This window comes from Pteropus alecto, unplaced genomic scaffold (genome assembly GCF_000325575.1).
Source record: "Pteropus alecto unplaced genomic scaffold, ASM32557v1 scaffold86, whole genome shotgun sequence".
In the NCBI taxonomy this organism is placed as follows: Eukaryota; Metazoa; Chordata; class Mammalia; order Chiroptera; family Pteropodidae; genus Pteropus; species Pteropus alecto.
In genome coordinates, this window is record NW_006442109.1 from 25,221,661 (window position 1) to 25,239,327 (window position 17,667).

Sequence of the window (17,667 nt, forward strand, 5' to 3'; positions counted from 1 at the left end):
CACTCAGTAAACATCTATTGTTGTTGTACAGCATCCATCTCTCCTGCACGACCTCACCAAAATGGCTGCTTTCGGACACACATTCCCCTTCTATCCTGGCCCCAAGCCAACCTTCTCAATGGACACTACCTTGGCCATCATCATCACCATCTTTCTGACTGCACTGGTCACCTTCATCATCATCCTGCCTGGCATTCGGGGCAAAATGGTGAGAAACGAACCCTGGAGACCCCAGCCCCAGAGAGACCTTGGCCTTGAGGTGAGGGGACCAGACTCTCTGAATACACCCAAACTCAGGAAAGACGCTGCAGTCCTGAGAAAGCACCCCTCCCCAACAGAGAGCTCCCCTACTCATTGATTCAACAGATGGTTTTTGAGCACTTGCTATGTGCCAGGTACTCTGATCTCCATTGACCAAGTGACCTCAGGTTTAGAACACTCTCCCCAAGTCTGGAAAGAGGAAGGGTGGACTTGTGGACTTGGAAGGAGAGTGCTCCTTCCTAACACCGCTCCTCCTCCCCCTATGGATCAGAGGCTATTCTGGCTGCTGCGGGTGGTGACCAGCTTATTCATTGGGGCTGTGATCCTGGGTGAGTATGAAGCATACCTGACTTGGACAGTGCCTCTGACCCACCTCGGTCCCTCAGCATCCTGCCTGGCCTCTCCTTGTTTCTCCATGGCAGTTTCTGCTTCAGGGTGGTCATCTAGACATGCCTCCCTCAGCATGGCCTTAGCCCCTCACTCTTACCATTGCCCTGAGGGGTGTGGGCTCTGGGAAACCATCCTGGATGCATCTCTTCAACCTTCCTAACATTTTATTTGGAGGAAAGCAGGTCAAAATGAATGTCTGTGGGGAGAAGGTCTTTGGAGACTGGAGGGAGGAAATGGGAGAGGGCTGCTTGCTTTGCTTTGAGAATTAGGCAAATAGTAGAGATGGAAAGTCTGTGTTTGCCCAGAACAGTTTATTTATCATGTTAATGTTTCCTCTCCCAGCTATTTGAGTAGCTCTCCTTAAATGGGGGGAGGAAGGGAGAGAGGGGTGAGAGGAGTATGACCAAGGGAAATCTTGGATTCTGTTCCATTTATTCATTCCACATATTGTTGGCAAACCAACCAGACACTAGGCCAGTTAATGGATATACACAATTGTGAACAAAGCAGACACGGTCCCCTTGTAGCTCTCCTTCTAACTCTAATCCAGCAATGCCTAGGCTTCCCTGAGTTCCCACATGTCCAACTCCCCAACCTCAGCTGTGAATTTCAGTTCTGAGTGGTCCGTGGGCCAGGTCAGCACCAACACATCATATAAAGCCTTCAGTTCCCAGTGGATCAGCGCTGATGTTGGCCTGCAGCTTGGGCTTAGAGGAGTCAACATCACACTCACAGGTGAGGGAGGGCTCTTACCTGTGAGGGAGGAGAAGGCTCTGCTCTGTATCTTTGGGATCTAGTCTGGTATGGTCTAAAGAGCTACAGACAGGATGGTGGGATGGTTAGGAGGGGACATTCTCAGGCCTTGGAAGCTGACTTCTCTCCATTGAGACCAGCTCCTGTCCTTTTGCCTGGTGTGGTGAGCCCCTACCTAGGCAAATGCCCCACTCTGGCCCTTGGGTCCCTGCCAAACACAGCTGCCCCATTTTCCAGGGACCCCAGTGCAGCAGCTGAATGAGACCATCAATTACAATGAGGAGTTCACCTGGCGCCTAGGCGAGAACTATGCTGAGGAGTATGCAAGGGCGCTGGAGAAGGGGCTGCCAGACCCTGTGCTTTACCTGGCAGAGAAGTTCTCCCCGAACAGCCCATGTGGTCTACATGGCCAGTATCGCCTGGCAGGACACTACACCTCAGCCATTCTGTGGTAAGGGTAAGATAGAGGTCCTGCTGGCCTAGACCCAGGAACAGGGTTCCTAGCCATCTCTCCTTCACTCATGTGAAGGTCCCTGATTGGACAGGCTGGCACCAGTCACCACAGTACTCTGTTGTGAAGCCCACAGGCAGAAACCCTACCTCACATCTTTGGGGTATCCTTGAGTCCCTTAGTCTCTACCTGGGTCCCTCCAGGCAGAGGTGCTTGGGTCAGCTTTCACCAGGTCCTGGCTCTCCAGGGTAGCATTCCTCTGCTGGCTGCTGGCCAACGTGATGCTGTCCATGCCTGTGCTGCTATACGGAGGCCACATGCTGCTGGCCACGGGGATCTTCCAGCTGTTGGGACTGCTTTTCTTCTCCATTGCCACATCACTTACCCAACCCTGTCCCCTGCGCCTGGGCAGTGCAGTGCTGCAAACTCGCCTTGGGCCTGCCTTTTGGATCACGTTGACCACAGGTGAGGCTCAGCCTTGAAGACAGGCACTGAAGAGCTTAGGGCCAGGGAGGAAGGGTCAGGGACCACTATGCTGGTGGGGTTGAGAGTCTGGGGGCCAGAATGCCTTTCCCCTCTTTAAAGCCTGATCCCTCTCATATCCCTTATCTCCGGGTTTTCTCTCCACAGTTCCACTCCCCTTCCCTCCTTGTATATTCTTAGTAGCCTGTGTCCTCTCTCCCTCTTATGTCCTCAACTCTCTTCACCCAGCTCTTTCCCAAATCTTCCAATCTCATGGCCCCTCCCGCTTCCTCCAATATTCTTCTCTGTGTCTCCTATTCCTAGAACCCTTCTCTGTCCCTCCCTCACATAGCCTTAAATTGTCCTGCCGTCATATTATCCTCTCCTGTCCCACTGTGTCTATCCCTCATGCCCCTCCCCATGCCTCCTCCTCTGTGCCCTGCTGTCCTTTCCCCAGGGTTTCTGTTTTCAGAGCTCTCTCTCCCTCTCCCCCACCTTCCCAATCTCTCTCTCTCTCTCTCTCTCTCTCCCCCCGCCCCGTCTGTCTATCTGTCTGTCTCCCTCTCTCTCCCTCCTTCCTTCCCTCCCTGAGATGTAATTGAAAGAGCACTGGGCTTATAGTCCATAACTCACAACAACAGAGCAACACCAACTATATGACCCCAAGCCGGTCATCTCCCTGAGCCCAAGTTACCATGAAGTAGGGATGCCAGGCCTCCTTTGGAGTTGTTCTGATGCTCTTAGGAGAAAATGTCCTTGGGAGGGTGTCACAATCACTAAGGGAGACACCTATTGCCTCATCCCCAGGAGTGCTTTGCGTGCTGCTGAGCCTGGCCATGGCAGTGGCACACAGGATGCAGCCCCACAGGCTGAAGGCTTTCTTCAACCAGAGTGTGGGAGAGAATCCTGGGCTGAAGTGGAATCCTGAGGAAGGAGGACTCCTGAGCCCCCGCTACCGGTCCACAGCTGAGAGTCCCCAGTCCCAGGACATTTCTCTGTCTGAGGCTTCCTCCGAGACATGCTGTAAGGAGGAGCACCCCAGAGTGCCTGATTGTGCCCTATAAGGTCCCTCTCCTTGGTGGCCACTCAGACTTTCCAGTGTGGCTCCAGTGACTTCCTCACTGGAGCCCCATAAATCCATGAGAACTGCCCACAGAATGGGTTATATCAGCCCTCAGCCTCAGTCTATAAGTGGAGTAGAAAAAGGAGGCTCTACTTATTGATGTTAAAAAACAAAAGCCCTAAGGTGCTGAACATATTAGAGCTGCCCATAAACCCTGTCACATGGTAAAACCAAGCAGGGGCTGACCCTGTTTCCACATAGCAACCCTGCCTTTCTTTGATGCTTAGTCTCTTCAAGGTGTCATTTATTGAAACTCAGCTTTACCCACATAATGATTGGGGGCAGTTACAGTGTGATTCTCCTGTGGTCCCTCTCATCCTTCTGCGCCTCTTGTTTTTATTTTTCCTGGGTCTTCTTTGTTCTTTACTTCCCAAGTTTGTGCGACCATTTGGTACAATGAAAGACAGCACTGGAAGTGAGAAGAAACTAAACTTCTCATCTCCCCTCAATATTAACCAACTGCGCCACATTCCCTTTGAGCTTCAGTTCTAAAATTTGCCAAATAAAATCGTAAGACTCGACAAGGACCTTTTTTAAAAATCCCAGTACTTACATTTTTAGGCCTTGCTAACATCTACTTTGGGCCTCAGACACCATTCCATAGTGAATAAACTGGAGTTAGTGAATAAACTCCAAAACGCCATTCCTTCCTAGCTCACTTAGCTGGACCAGTGGAGGGGGAGCCCAATGGGTCAGTGAGAGGGCCATCTGCTTGGTCTCTACGCCTTACCATCCACTTGAGGCGCATCTTTCTGATGCTGCTCCGATTGGTTCGCGTCTGGGCTCACTAGAGGGCGCCCTTCTCCCAGAGCGTTTCACGGCTTAGTCTGGATTCTCCAGACCGAGAGAATCCGGGATCGTGGCAAGTCAGAAAGAGAATGTTCTAGGTTGCCTCCAGCCCAGCGAAGTCTCCCGAGGGCCTGTGTCCCCCAAGAGCCTGGTGACGCCATAGAATTTAATGGGAGGAAAATTTTTTTAAAAAACAAAAGGAAAAAAAATTATTTACAGCTCTCCCTGGGAGATGCCAGGGTGCACAGTGCAAGTCTGTGGCCGCCCACCTTTCCCTGGGCTTCTACAGCGCAGCTCCCACAGTTCCAGAGGTCTCCTGGCCCAGGCCCGGCGGGCACTGAACCTGGCCTGCGGTGTACGGAGGCGGAGTAGGAGTCCGAGGTTGAGTCTCCTTCACAGATGAGTACTGATCGTTAAGTCCGAGGCCTCAAATTTCTTGTGTAGTGGGTTGTTGAAGTTCAGAGGTGAGCCCCCTCTCTCTTGGTTACCACGGTCCTTGACGCTTCGGTCCAAGAAGGAGCGAAGAGCGCTGGGTAGAGTGTAGTGGAGACTCACCACCGCTCCTCCCAGGAGGAGGCACAGGACCCCTGCGGCACCGCGGACGCGAGGAAAAGGGGCCGGTTAGGGCTACGCCTTCCTTCTGTTGGAGGCCAGCCCTCACTTTTCCTTCCCCGACACACGCACTTGTGCGCTTAGAAAGATCTCTGGTATGGATTACATCATACACGGTTCGCATGCTAAGGGGCAAGTTATCTAACCCTTCTATACCCTCTCCACTCATCTGTAAAACGGGCATAATAGTGCCCGCCTCTACGAACTATTGAAAGGGGCAAATTAGTAATATGGGAGAACTCATTTTGTAAACTAGAAGGCACGCACCAGTAAAAATCCCGTCCCCATGCCCAGCCGCCCCTAGCCCATCCACTCGGTCCTCACCCGTGGCCAGCGTGACCCAAAAGGCGGCACCGTAGTGCGTGGTGAGCGCGGAAGAGCCGAGGCGGATCCGGCAGAGTGGCACACTGGAGATGGAGGCGAAGACGAAGACAGAGAAGAGCGCAAAGGCGCCGGTGGCTAGGAGCATCAGGCCTCCATAGAGTGGGACTGGCATGGAGAACAGCAGGTTGGAGAGGAGCCAGAGGCAGAACGCCACCCTGCGGGAGGACCAGCTGCGCTGTGAGCCGGCTTATCCCAGCCTTTTGTCCTTACCCCAGAACGAAAGCCAGGGGTGGGGTGGCGGAAGCCCAGCGGAAACTCCCAAAGGGTGTAGCGACCTCCCTGCCGTTGCTGAGTCTCTCCGGATTCCGACGGTTAGTGCGGACCTCAGGACTTTCTGACCCGCGCGGCGGGAATTCTCACCCCGAGTGCATCGGGCTGTAACCGCAGCTCACGTTCTCTGGCTCCCCGCCCGCTGCCCCCACTCCCCGCCACACACACACACACACACACACACACACACACACACACACACACACACACACACACACACACACACACTGCCTTCCTTCCAGCACTCACCACAGCAGAGCCGAGGCGTAGCGTCCCGCCAGGCGGTACTGGCGGTAGAGCCCGCAGGGGCTGCTCACGGTGAACTTCTCCGCCAAGTACAGAACTGGATCTGGCAGTCCTTTTTCCAGTGCCTCCTCGTATTCCTCGACATAGTCCTTGCCAAGACGCCAGCTGAACTGCTCGTTGTAGTTGATGGTCTCGTTCAGCTGCTGCACTGGGCTCCCTGAGGAGGCCGGCTGGGTCAGGGGGCTGCGTACAGCCAGGGGACCCAGCAACTAAGCGGATTCGAATACGAAAGTGGGGGTGCAAGAGAAATAGGTTTGGCAGTAGTTGGGGAAAACACAAATCCACGAGGACCAAAAGCTTTTTGTGCCTGTTGGATCTGAGAGGTCCTGCAGCTGTCCCTGCCACCCTCTCTCAACCATGGAGTCTGCCCACCCCAGGAGTTCGCTTAGTCCTAGCCCCCTCACCTTTGAGTGTGATATTAATCCCCTCCAGGCCCACATGCAGACCAAGGTGGGCTCGGATGCGCGCAGCACTGAAAGCCTTGTAGGATGTGTCGATGCTCACCCTACCCACTGACCATTCAGCGCTGAAGTGCACGGCTGTGGGTAGAGGTACACGATAGGAGGAGAGAGTTAGAGAGGAGACTGGGGAGATGGAGCTGAGAGAGTGGTGATGGGAGGTGGGACACTGCAGAGAGATGTGGTATACAGGGTAAAGGCAGAAGAGTGAGCACTAGAAATAGCTGGAGAATGGAGAGAGGGAGCAAGAAACCAACCCCAGTTCTCCGTTTTCCCAGTGCCCTCTGCCCACCTTCTTCCTCACCCCAGGGCCTCTCCCCATCCACTACACCATACACTCACCCACGATTTCTGCGCCTATGAACAGACTTAGAAGAACTCTCACCAGCCAGAACCAGCGCTGCAAGAACAGGTAACCAGGTCAAGCCTGGATGCTGCTCATCCAGAGTTCCCAAGACCTCCCATGACTGCATGTCACCCAGATCTTTAGTACCCCTCTCTCTTGCCCCACACCCTTTTCCCAGTTACATTCCTGATGTTTTGAGGCTGAAGTCAGGCTTGCTTTTTGTACATGTTCCTCTGAGCCACTGGTATTTCTGTTTTCTGACCTTCTGCCTCCTCAGCCCTATTCTCAGTCCATCTTGCAACAAGACTGTCTGCCTGGTGCTCTACCACTACCTTTGCTCCCACAGCTACCTGGCTCCTGGTCCTTGTTCTGCCTCCTGCTCCAGTCACTGCTATGATGAGACTCAGTGAATCCTGAAGTGCTAGGCAGCCAGAGGTCACCTCTCCCAGAAGAGGGAGGCTCCAGGATTTGGTCATTAAGTAGAGGAGGTGGGAACATAGCCTCTCAGATATTCCTAGGTGCACCAGTTTCCCAAGAAACCAAGGCAGGTCAAGATTCAGGGAGGCTAGTTCCTCCTAGGCTTGAAAAGCAAACAACCAAGGTTCTGGGAGAGGGGGAAATCTAAGGAATCCTGCGCAGGAGTGTCTGAGTCCTTAGGATGAGGACACCAAAACACATGCATCTCAATTCAGCACAGACACGAAAGTAGTCTGCTACAACTTTGAATCCTGTGCAGGAGTGTCTGAGTCCTTAGGATGAGGGCACCAAAACACATGCATCTCAATTCAGCACAGACACTACCTAGAGGACGGAATGGATGTGGGGATGGGAGTGGAGCCGCAGTCTGAGGAGAGGCAGGAGGCCCTGGTAACACAAGAAGACTAGAATCAGCCCTAAAATTACTGGATGGAACACCCACTATTAGCGGCCTCTTAAATAATCCAGTTTGGGTCAGTCTCTAGGATGTCTTAAATGGGACCTCTCCCTGTCCTTGAGAAGGGGTGCTTCCTCACTAGACTTCGTGTTCTGCTCCACCTGTGCTGGTCAGGTTCAGTGCCTCAGCGTGACTATTCAATGGAGGTCCTTGCTGCAGTCTTACCTGGGTCCTCCAGAGACAAAGTGCCCATGACGCCCTCCACCCCCAGACTCGAGCTTCTAGCACCCCCTTACCGAGTGGCCACGAATCCCAGGCAAGATGAGCAAGAAGCTGACGGCCAAGGTCAGGAACACCAGAATGACGATGAGCAGCGGGACGCTGAAGCCGGCAGCATGCCGGGGCTGGGGATAGAAAGGCAACACGCCATCCCAGAGAGTCATGCTGCAAGCCGGCCGAGCGGGTGCGTGCAGGCGAGAAGCTGGTGAGCCAAGTCTGCTTAAGCCGGGAGAGCGTCCGTGGGGTCTGTGGCGTGTCACTTTTCTTTATCCTGCCTTCTCAGTGCTAGGGAGCTACCCAATGGGCAGGTCAAGTTTGAGCCCCTCGGCTCGCCAGGGCAGAGTCGGGATTATTTCTCGCTGGCTGTGGCTTCGCGCCTCTGTGGGCTTACTCTGCGTTTGGAAGTCGCGCGGGGCGGGGACCTCTTTTATAGCAGCGTGGACAGAGTACAGAGCGGTTATAGGGGCTTGGCAACCGAGTCCTACCGGGAAGAGATCTTGCAAATGAGAGGGGGCGGTCCCTATGCAAATGAGAAGGGCCCATCCTCCTCAGCAGGAGCAAGAGCCGGGAGTCCAGATACTCACTCCTGGAGCTGGTCTGACCAGAGTGGACACCGCTCAGCTGACCTCAGAGAACCCAGAGAGGAGGGTGAGAATGCTTCCGGGGAGGCTGAAGATCTGCGGAGCAGGTGGCCGGGTGGAGTGGGGTGGCGGAGGCAGGAAGCAGAGCAGAGATGCAAAGATTCCCAGAGGAAAGAAGACTTCTGACCCTGAATGGGGCCCTAAACCAGAGAGCTTGGATCCGGGCTTGTGGCCTGATCTCAATCTTCTCACCCCTTGTGTCCATACACAGACATTCACTGTGGGGTATGAAGGGCTGCAAGCCCCGGCCTCTAGCTCACTCGCCGCTTTCCTTTCCCTGCTTCCTGTAGGAGAAGCAGTTCCTGGGGGGCTGGGAGTGGGAATTTGAGGCTTTGGGGGGGGGCGGGCTTCGGAGGCTGGAGGTAAAGTCCTGCCAGGGACTGACATGCCCCACAAGACTTGTATCTCGTGAGTTCCTGTGGTCAGGGTTAGTTCTTCGACGGGGTGGAGAGTGGGGACTAGCGTCAGTGCCTACACGGCTGCCAGGAGTCCTAAAAAGAGTGGAGTGCGGTTTCTGGTCCTTGGTAATACTTCTAAAAGTTCTGCTCTAGAAGTGAAAACAGCTGGTGCTTCCTCCCTCTGTGCCGGCTGTGGCGGGCGTCAGCTCCGGGTCCCACACATACTACCTCCTATCCCCCAGGCTACCGGGTCAGCATGCTCCACGCAAGGCCAGAAACACTGGTGCTCCTGGGAGCTCTACTGACTGGACCCCTGAATCCAGCGGGTAAGCATCAGCCCCCCCAGCCCCCCAGCTTCAGGATGTCACCCAGTCTCCCCTGGGGATAAGAGAAGGGAGAACTGCGGTCAAGCGGTTGTCTGAGGCTGGAAGATCAGGTCAGATCTCTGCGCGGCTCAGCTGGATGGGAAACTTTCCAGCGCAGCCTCGACGACGTGCAAGTATCGCCACTCGGGTCGGTTTAGAGGTGCTACGCCAGGCAGAGAAACACAGACGGAGACCGTCGAGTCCCAGAGGTGTCGCAGGGAGTCTAGCGCTGAGGGACCACTTTCTGACCCACAGGCGGCCAGGACGCACTCTCACTGCCCTGGGAAGTGCAGCGTTATGATGGCTGGTTCAACAACCTGAGGCATCACAAGCGCGGAGCTGCAGGTGCGTCCTGTGGCCGGGGTGAAAACAAAGGCGCCGGGCACTAGGCGCAGAGAAGAGGAAAGAGCGTGCCGCCAGACGCCTGGCTGCCTGCGCCGGAACTCCTATGCACTCCTGGGGCCAGGAGACCTTGGGGAGAGGGGGTCTCGTCACTGAGAGCTGGTGATTGAGGGAGGAATAGGTCAAGGTTAGTGGGCTTGTTGGGGACAGAGTGCTTTGGCAAGCCCCTCTCCCTCCTGCTTCCTGCAGGCAGCCGACTGCAGCGCCTTGTACCAGCCTACTACGCGGATGGCGTTTATCAGGCTCTGGAGGAGCCGCTACTGCCCAACCCGCGCAGACTCAGCGACGCTGCCACGCGGGGCAGAGCCGGGCAGGCATCCCACCGCAACCGCACGGTGCTAGGGGTCTTCTTCGGTAAGGTCAAAGGGGAGAAACATCGAGATTGATCCACTGAGGTCCCTCTGCAAGTCCACAAGGACCGATCTGGGACTCCCAGCCACCTCCTCCCCGCACCAAGCAGCACTTCGAGCCTTTCCTCATCTCAGAGTGATGTGGGTGTCGATGCAGGGGTATTTTCTCCTATAATTTCGTTTGCCCCTTCCTCCAAACCCAAGCGTGCCATTGGACCCGCACTATAGCTCTTAGCAGATGAGTCCTCTGCCACCCATATCCTCCTGATATAATCACGCTCTTCACAACCCCCACCTCCCAAGATGAGGAGTAGTGGTGGCTGGATCTGATAGAAGATGGCTTGCGAGAGCCCTAATAATATTATATTGATTCTCACAACAAAGTTATGAGGTTGGTGGAGAGGGTACTATATTCTCACTTTGCAGATTAGAAAAAAGCCACAGAACTGGTGGCGGAGCTTGCACTCGAACATACTGCCTTTTGACTCTTGAGAAACTTGGAGTCTGCCCTGGCCATGAGGAGTGGCGATTTTCTACATTTGCGCTCCTGACCCGCAGGCTACCACGTGCTCTCGGACCTGGTGAGTGTAGAGAGACCCGGCTGCCCCGCCGAGTTCCTCAACATCCACATCCCGCCTGGAGACCCCGTGTTTGACCCGGACCAGCGCGGAGACGTGGTGCTGCCATTCCAGAGGAGCCGCTGGGACCCCAAGACCGGACAGAGCCCCAGCAACCCCCGGGACCTAGTGAGACGAGGCAGTTGGCGGGGAGGGGGCTGCAACGAGGAGGGTGGGGCCCTGGGCCCAGAGCCTGGCAGGGTCGGGTGGCAGAGGCTCCCATCCCCCACCCACGGACACCCGCCTGGCCCTGGCCTTCCCTTAAGCTCCTGGGCTACCCGACCCCGGCTCACCAGTCCGTGACCCCGCAGACCAACGAGGTGACGGGCTGGTTGGACGGCAGCGCCATCTATGGCTCCTCGCACTCCTGGAGCGACGCGCTGCGGAGCTTCTCCGGGGGGCAGCTGGCGTCCGGGCCCGACCCCGCCTTCCCCCGGGACGCGCAGAGCCCCCTGCTCATGTGGAACGCTCCCGACCCCGCCACGGGACAGCGCGGGCCCCAAGGGCTGTATGGTGAGGTGGCGGGGCCCGGCGGGGGCGCGGGCGCGACCGAGCGCAGGCCAGGGCTGGTTGGAGGGCGGGCTGCGGTCCGCGAGGTGCGGCTCCCCTGGGTCACACCGCCACTCATCTCCCCTGTGCCCACGTTGGATGCAGCCTTCGGGGCGGAGCGAGGGAACCGCGAGCCCTTCCTGCAGGCGCTGGGCCTGCTCTGGTTCCGCTACCACAATCTGTGTGCACGGAGGCTGGCCCGCGAGCACCCGCACTGGGGGGACGAGGAGCTGTTCCAGCACGCGCGCAAGAGGGTCATTGCCACCTACCAGGTCAGTCGCACGGCATGCCTTCCCACCATGTCCTGCTCCACAGGAGACTCTGTATTTCCACAGAGCCCTCCATCCTTGACCATCCGCCACCCAGAAACGACCTCTTCCGGGAGGACACCCCTCCCCAGAGAGCTAACGTCTAGGAATAGACCCCGAAATGATAAGGAGACAAAGTGCTACTTACATGAGAGGTTTAGCTCCCCCACCGCGAAATCCCCTGTGCCCTTCCGGGACAGGCCTCCACACGTCTCCCGTTTGTTTGAGTTGCCTCTCCCATGACTGCCCCTGCCTGGTTCTCATCTCCCACCTAAGCCTTCCTTGGGCTCAGATCCCTTCTGGCCTGGCAGCTCCAGCACTCGCCTCCTCTTCCCTGTCTCTTGACCCTCAGAACATCGCTCTGTATGAGTGGCTGCCCAGCTTCCTGCAGAAAACACCTCCAGAATATACAGGTGACAGCTTTAGGGGGACACCTTGGCTGAGGGTGTGTGTGTGATCAGGATCCATAGGAGCGCATGTTATGGGACGATGTAGAGGTAAGGAACTTATTTCTCTTAATACTCTGGTGGAACAGGGTACCGCCCTTTCTTGGACCCCAGCATCTCTCCAGAGTTCCTGGCGGCTTCTGAACAGTTTTTCTCCACTATGGTGCCCCCTGGCGTCTACATGAGGTGAGAGAAGTGCTGGCACATCGCTGGCAGAACTGCCCAATCAGTGGCAGCCTTTTATATACCTCCTGGAGCCTTTTATATACCTCCACAGTGTCATGGGCCAAGGGAAGCAGAATTTGGAGTCCTGAAACAGGACCCTAGATTAGGAGGTTCAGTCTAACAGGTAAATCTCTCCAGCTTCTCCTTATGGCTGAACTTCAGTCGCTGAGAGCAGGATTTGTCCAGCAGCTGGGTCGCTCTCTTCCCTCCTTCTCCCGACTGTGTGGACAAGAGCAACCTCTACTTTCAATCCACACTCATTGCTAGATCCTTATTCTGTTCAAAGAAGTTCAGGGGCCATCCCTCGGTCCTGGCCAACCCCATCTGAGTCCCTCAACTCCATCTCAGCTTCTTTTCTGAATTCCCTTACCACATCCTTGATTCCCTATTTCAGAAATGCCAGCTGCCATTTCCAGAAAATCTTCAACAAGGACTTTGGCACCTCCCCAGCTCTCAGAGTTTGCAACAGCTACTGGATTCGGGAGGTCAGCCTGGGCTCAGGGTCAGAGGAAGATGGGTCAAAGTCAGTCTCATCACACAGGCTGGGAAAAGCAATGATTCCAGTTCTTGGGTATTGTTACTCCAGGGTGGTGTAAGATGATCAGAAAATTATTTGGGAACAACAGCTCAAGAGAGTCTAGGACTGGCTAAGGGCTCTTTTCCTTGAGGTTCTGCAGTGGTCCAGGATGAGAAGGACTGGGCTTTTGGGGAGGGACCTGAAAGCCTACCTGATGAAGTGTGTTGTTTACTTCCAGAACCCCAATCTGAACAGTATTCAGGCAGTGAATCAGCTGCTGCTGGGAATGGCCTCCCAGATTTCAGAGCTGGAGGACAGAATAGTGGTCGAAGATCTAAGGGGTGAGCTCTGAAGCCAGAGGCGATGGGGGCCAGGAGGCTGGGCAGCCTCAGAATTCTTCTGAGTTAATCAACAGGCAGAACTAGGGTACCTGCAACGCAGAAACACAGACATGCACACTGCAAATAGCCATTAGAAGAAAATAAGCTTTGAATTCGTTTTCCCTCAACTTACAGTTTAGTGTTAGTTTTATTTTAAATCACCTAATTCTGAGTATGTGGGGGAAGGGTGGCACCATAATCTCTTTGATACTTAGGTCTCTAAAGGTTTTTATCCAGCCCTGTCTTGAGGTTAAGGAGGTAAAGGCCAGGGAATTTTCTGCTTGGTGATTAGAACAGTCTTGAGTCTGAGGGAAAGATTCTTGCCAGAAAAATTGCCCCTTATCACACATGGTGACACTGATCCCATACCAAAGCAAGGCTGATATGAACACAGGTCACACGCAGTGAATGCTGTGTGTATTTGTTGGGGACGGGGGTGTAGTGGCAACAGCCCACCTCAAGGCAGTTGGGCAAAGAAGGGTTGAGGTGACCTATGTGAAGGGCAACCAAGCCTATAGCCTAGTCCTTGCTCCTCTTTAGATTACTGGCCTGGCCCTGGCAAGTTCTCCCGCACAGACTACGTGGCCAGCAGCATCCAACGTGGCCGAGATATGGGGCTGCCTAGTTATAGCCAAGCCCTGCTTGCCTTGGGGTTAGAGACCCCGAAGAACTGGAGTTATCTCAACCCCAACGTGGACCCCCAGGTCAGGAATAGTAATGATAATAGTAATAGCTAAATCTTTCCTGTGGCCATACTGTTCCAATTCTTTTACATATGTAACTCATTTAATCTTTGTTAAGAATGTTAATGTTATAGAGTAGATACTATCATTATCCCTATTTTACCAATAACCTTTTTTGGTAAGTCAGTCATAGAGGCAGGATTTAAATTCAGCTACATGATTCCAGAGTATGTTCCTCACCACTGCATTTTACTATTTCTGCTGGGTGGCCCCTGGGTTTGGTACCATTATCCTATTCCTCCAGGATTCCTCCCCATGAGTTGGGTGACCCTGAAGCTGTTAACCATTGGAGCTAGGCAGTCTGGTAGAGATGGTCACAGGATATGGCCCTTAGGCTTCTGACAGTGGTCTCACCATGGTCAGGGATACACTGGTCCTCCCACCAGATTACTACCAGCTGAGGGGGCTGCCTAGGAAGAGGAGACTTTCTCAGGCCTGAGTAGCAAGCCAAGAAGCTGATGGGGTCCTGCATTTGAGAGGCGGGGCCACAGTAGCTGCCCTTCCCAACACACACGCGCATGCACACGTGCACACGCTCTTCACCTCCTATCATGCCCCAGGTGCTGGAGGCCGTTGCTGCCCTGTACAACCAGGACCTATCCCGGTTAGAGCTGCTCCCTGGGGGGCTCTTGGAGAGCCACGGGGACCCTGGACTTCTCTTCAGTGCCATCGTTCTCGACCAGTTTGTGCGGCTACGGGATGGTGACCGTTATTGGTTTGAGAACACCAGGAATGGGTACAGTCTGCCTGGGCCCCACCTCAAACTCCATCTCTGCCAGGGCCCAGACCCTCTGCTTATAAATAGCCCCCATACGCCCTTAATTTCCAGCTGGTCCACTCCCTTCCCAGCCCCTCTGGGTCTCTTTCCTCATCTAGGTCTGTGGGTTTGAGGTTGCGGGAGGCCTGCATTCCCTTCCCATCTCGACAATTTCTGGCTTCCTCCAACTTAGGCTGTTCTCCAAGGAGGAAATTGCAGAAATCAGAAACACCACTCTACGGGATGTGCTGGTGGCTGTCACCAGTGTGGACCCCAGTGCCTTGCAGCCCAATGTCTTTATCTGGAGTGAAGGTGGGTGGCCTGGGAAAACACAAACGATGGCAGTCTGAGAAAAGACCAAGGTTGGGGGATCACCTGGAGCTGCCCAGGGAGCTAGGTACCAGGGAACCCCTTCTGTGTCTGGCTGGGAGATCTACATTAGGTCATCTCCTCCAGCAGGGACTGGACTGGTTTGCGGGCTGCATCCTGTGGTCAAGCTATTGTGGGTACTGAGAAATGGGATATGGATGGGGACTTTTTGAGGGAAACATATTCCAGGGAGGGGAGCTTGGGAGGGAGGAGAGTACCTGGTTCTTTATAGGAGAGAGAGAAGGAGAGAGAGAAGGCCAAGGAGTGGGATCCTCAGGCTTTGAGGTTTTCTGTGCCCTTTTCCTCAGGTTCACCGTGCCCTCAGCCCCGACAGCTCACAACTGAAGGCTTGCCACCCTGTGTTCCCGTGACCGTGTATGACTACTTTGAAGGCAGTGGTCCTGGTTTTGGTATCACCATTGTGGCTCTCTGCTGTCTTCCACTAGGTGAGACCTTTACCCCCTCACCCATCTCTTTCCTCCGAGCTGCCCCCTCCCCGTAGACTGCCCCTGCCCCCGCACTCCCATTACCTGCTGGCCTGCAGGGCTAGCTCCTTGGTACAGTTGAAGCCAGGCTCAGGGGGCCTTAAAAGAGGGGGCAGCAGCCAAAGCCTCAGTGAAGCTACAGGCGATGGGCTCCCCTCCCTACTGACTCCTCTGATCCCCTTCAGTGAGTCTGCTTATCTCTGGGGTGGTGGCCCATCTCCGGGGCCGAGAACGCAAGAAGTTACAAAAGAAAGGCAAAGAGAGTGTGAAGAAGGAAGCAGCCAAAGATGGAGTACCAGGTGAGATGGGACAGAGAGGTTGGGAGGAGGGGGCAGATGGAGGAAAGAACCAGGTTGCAGATGAAGGGAGAAAGCCAGGCTTTAGGGTGCCTGCTCAGACTGGTAGAGTAAAATCGGCCTGAAGGCAGGGGCTGCGGGACCTCTGCTGAACTGCTCTGCTCTATCGTCCCCTCCCCAGCAATGGAGTGGACGGGCCCTAGGGAGAGGAGCTACCCCATCACCATCCAGCTGCTCCCAGACAGACATCTGCAGGTTCTGGACAGGCGTCTCTCTGTGCTGCGCACCATCCAGCTACGGCCCTCACAGCAAGTCAATCTCATTCTGTCCAGCAACCGTGGACGCCGCACCCTGCTGCTCAAGATCCCCAAGGAGTATGACCTGGTACAGCCCATTTTGCCTCCCCTCTCACAGCGAGTCTTCTCAGGTCACCCTCTTCTCAGCTACAGAGCTCACCTGTGAAGGCTGATGCTGAGAGGCACTCCTTTCAGAGGTCCCCAGACTCAACCTGACCCTCCCTCTGACCCCCTTGGGCCATACACCTGGTCCCAGCCTAGACAGCTGGGGCAACTTTTCTCTCCCCTTCCCCCAACCCAAGGTCCTTTGAGGGGAGGCTGAACTAGAAGCTCGAGCTCTGAGCATTGGCTCAGCCTTCCTCCCACCCAGGTGCTGCTGTTTAACTCTGAGGAGGAGCGAGACACCTTCGTACAGCAACTGAAGGATTTCTGTGTGCACTGGGCTCTGGGCCTCAGTGTGGCTGAGATGGTTGAGAATGTGCTGTTCAGGAAGGCTGTGACCAAGCAGCAGCGGGGCCGCATCCTGGAGGTCTTCTTCAGACACCTTTTTTCCCAGGTGCCACAGCTATGCACTTTGGAGATGGGACCAGCCCAGGGGTTGGAGGAAACCCGGACCCGACAGCACTGTTCATGGGGTGTGCTAAGTTTCTGCTCTGTGGGCTGGAGACAGACAGCCTTTGCTGAATTATGGCTTTGCCACTAGCTGCATGACCTTAGGCAGGTCATGTCATCTCTGCTCTGTATTTCGGTTTCCTCATCTATGAAGCAGTGATTAAAATAGGATCCATCCCTTTGGGTTTTTGTGAGGATTTAGTGAAACAGTCTACATTAGTGGTTCTCAAAGTGTGGCCCGTGGATCAGCAGCAGTAGCTTCACTTTGGAACTCGTTAGAAATGCAAATCCTCAGCACTCCCACCCCCTAACACCTGACCTAGTGAATCAGGAACTCTGGGGTTGGGGCCCACAAGCCCACCAGGGGATTCTGATACACTCTAAAGTTTGAAAAGCACTGTTCCGTGTACAGTGTTTAGCTTACATGCTTGGTACAGCGGGTCCTTGAATTGTTTTGTTACAATATTGATGAGATACATTAGGAACTTAATTCTTGTTTATATCAATGAACCTATAGTAGAATTGGTTTCATTCACTTAAAGTCACAGAACTTATTGACGATGTTAAGTAAGGACTTAACTGGATATTGTAGATGTTTAACAAATGGTAGTTACATATATATATGTGACTTTTTAAATCTTTGCTCAATGAGCAGAGACCAAGTCAGGCACATGGCAACCCTGTCTGAATTGGCAAGAGAACATATCCTTAGCCTCTTCCTGCCTGTTCACCCATGTCTACTACATCTGCTGTCCCCAGTACAGGCTCTCTCACTTTGCTTTTCCAAACTGTGCCCCTCCCTGCTCCTATCCCCTGCCCCTATAGACCCAGTACCATTACTAGTGTATAAAGTTCCTGAATCTTGGGTCCAGGGAGAAAATGGCCTGAATGCTAGAGATTCAGGTCACCCCTTCTACAGCAGAGTAGAGGCTCAAGTCAGAAGTATATCTGAGGACCAGGAGTAGCCACCAGGACTCACCCTTTCTGAGTTGGACTTTGGAGAGATATGAGCGGTCACTGAACCACTCCCAGGCCTCACCTCCTTCTCTGTCTTCCCCTGCTGCTGCCCGGGTGCAGGTGCTGGACATTGACCAGGCAGATGCAGGGACCCTGCCCGTGGACTCATCGCAGAAGGTGCAGGAGGCCCTGATGT

At 54.5% G+C, this 17,667-nt stretch overlaps 3 protein-coding genes across 4 annotated transcripts in view; 2 read left to right on the forward strand and 1 right to left on the reverse strand.

The window, feature by feature from the left end:
* Positions 1 to 48: 48 nt before the first annotated feature.
* On the forward strand, positions 49 to 3,411 carry DUOXA1 (dual oxidase maturation factor 1). 2 transcript variants are annotated; one of them, XM_006920408.1, is made up of 6 exons: positions 49 to 208; positions 533 to 590; positions 1,252 to 1,386; positions 1,642 to 1,855; positions 2,103 to 2,320; positions 3,125 to 3,411. In XM_006920408.1, the coding sequence occupies exons 1-6, from the start codon at positions 62 to 64 to the stop codon at positions 3,379 to 3,381; spliced, it is 1,029 nt and encodes a 342-aa protein (XP_006920470.1). In that variant the 5' UTR covers positions 49 to 61; the 3' UTR covers positions 3,382 to 3,411. The 2 variants fall into 2 exon arrangements, with proteins under 2 accessions (XP_006920470.1, XP_006920471.1); XM_006920409.1 differs by lacking the exon at positions 1,252 to 1,386 and having other exon boundaries at positions 62 to 208; positions 3,125 to 3,381.
* Positions 3,412 to 4,622: 1,211 nt separating this feature from the next.
* Positions 4,623 to 7,922, reverse strand: DUOXA2 (dual oxidase maturation factor 2). The gene is made up of 6 exons (XM_006920410.1): positions 7,776 to 7,922; positions 6,602 to 6,659; positions 6,206 to 6,340; positions 5,745 to 5,958; positions 5,166 to 5,380; positions 4,623 to 4,816 (listed from the first exon to the last, which is right to left on the reverse strand). Exons 1-6 carry the CDS (start codon positions 7,920 to 7,922, stop codon positions 4,623 to 4,625), a joined length of 963 nt encoding a protein of 320 aa, XP_006920472.1.
* Positions 7,923 to 9,053: 1,131 nt separating this feature from the next.
* The window catches only part of DUOX2 (dual oxidase 2), a 17,678-nt gene continuing 9,064 nt past the window's right edge, over positions 9,054 to 17,667 (forward strand). Inside the window, 18 exon segments of the mRNA XM_006920411.1 lie at positions 9,054 to 9,123; positions 9,418 to 9,507; positions 9,754 to 9,918; positions 10,473 to 10,660; positions 10,843 to 11,044; positions 11,186 to 11,352; positions 11,741 to 11,801; positions 11,924 to 12,020; positions 12,454 to 12,544; positions 12,815 to 12,917; positions 13,497 to 13,660; positions 14,260 to 14,435; positions 14,650 to 14,768; positions 15,134 to 15,271; positions 15,496 to 15,609; positions 15,788 to 15,990; positions 16,273 to 16,458; positions 17,592 to 17,665. Coding sequence (XP_006920473.1) covers positions 9,054 to 9,123; positions 9,418 to 9,507; positions 9,754 to 9,918; positions 10,473 to 10,660; positions 10,843 to 11,044; positions 11,186 to 11,352; positions 11,741 to 11,801; positions 11,924 to 12,020; positions 12,454 to 12,544; positions 12,815 to 12,917; positions 13,497 to 13,660; positions 14,260 to 14,435; positions 14,650 to 14,768; positions 15,134 to 15,271; positions 15,496 to 15,609; positions 15,788 to 15,990; positions 16,273 to 16,458; positions 17,592 to 17,665 — 2,408 coding nt within the window.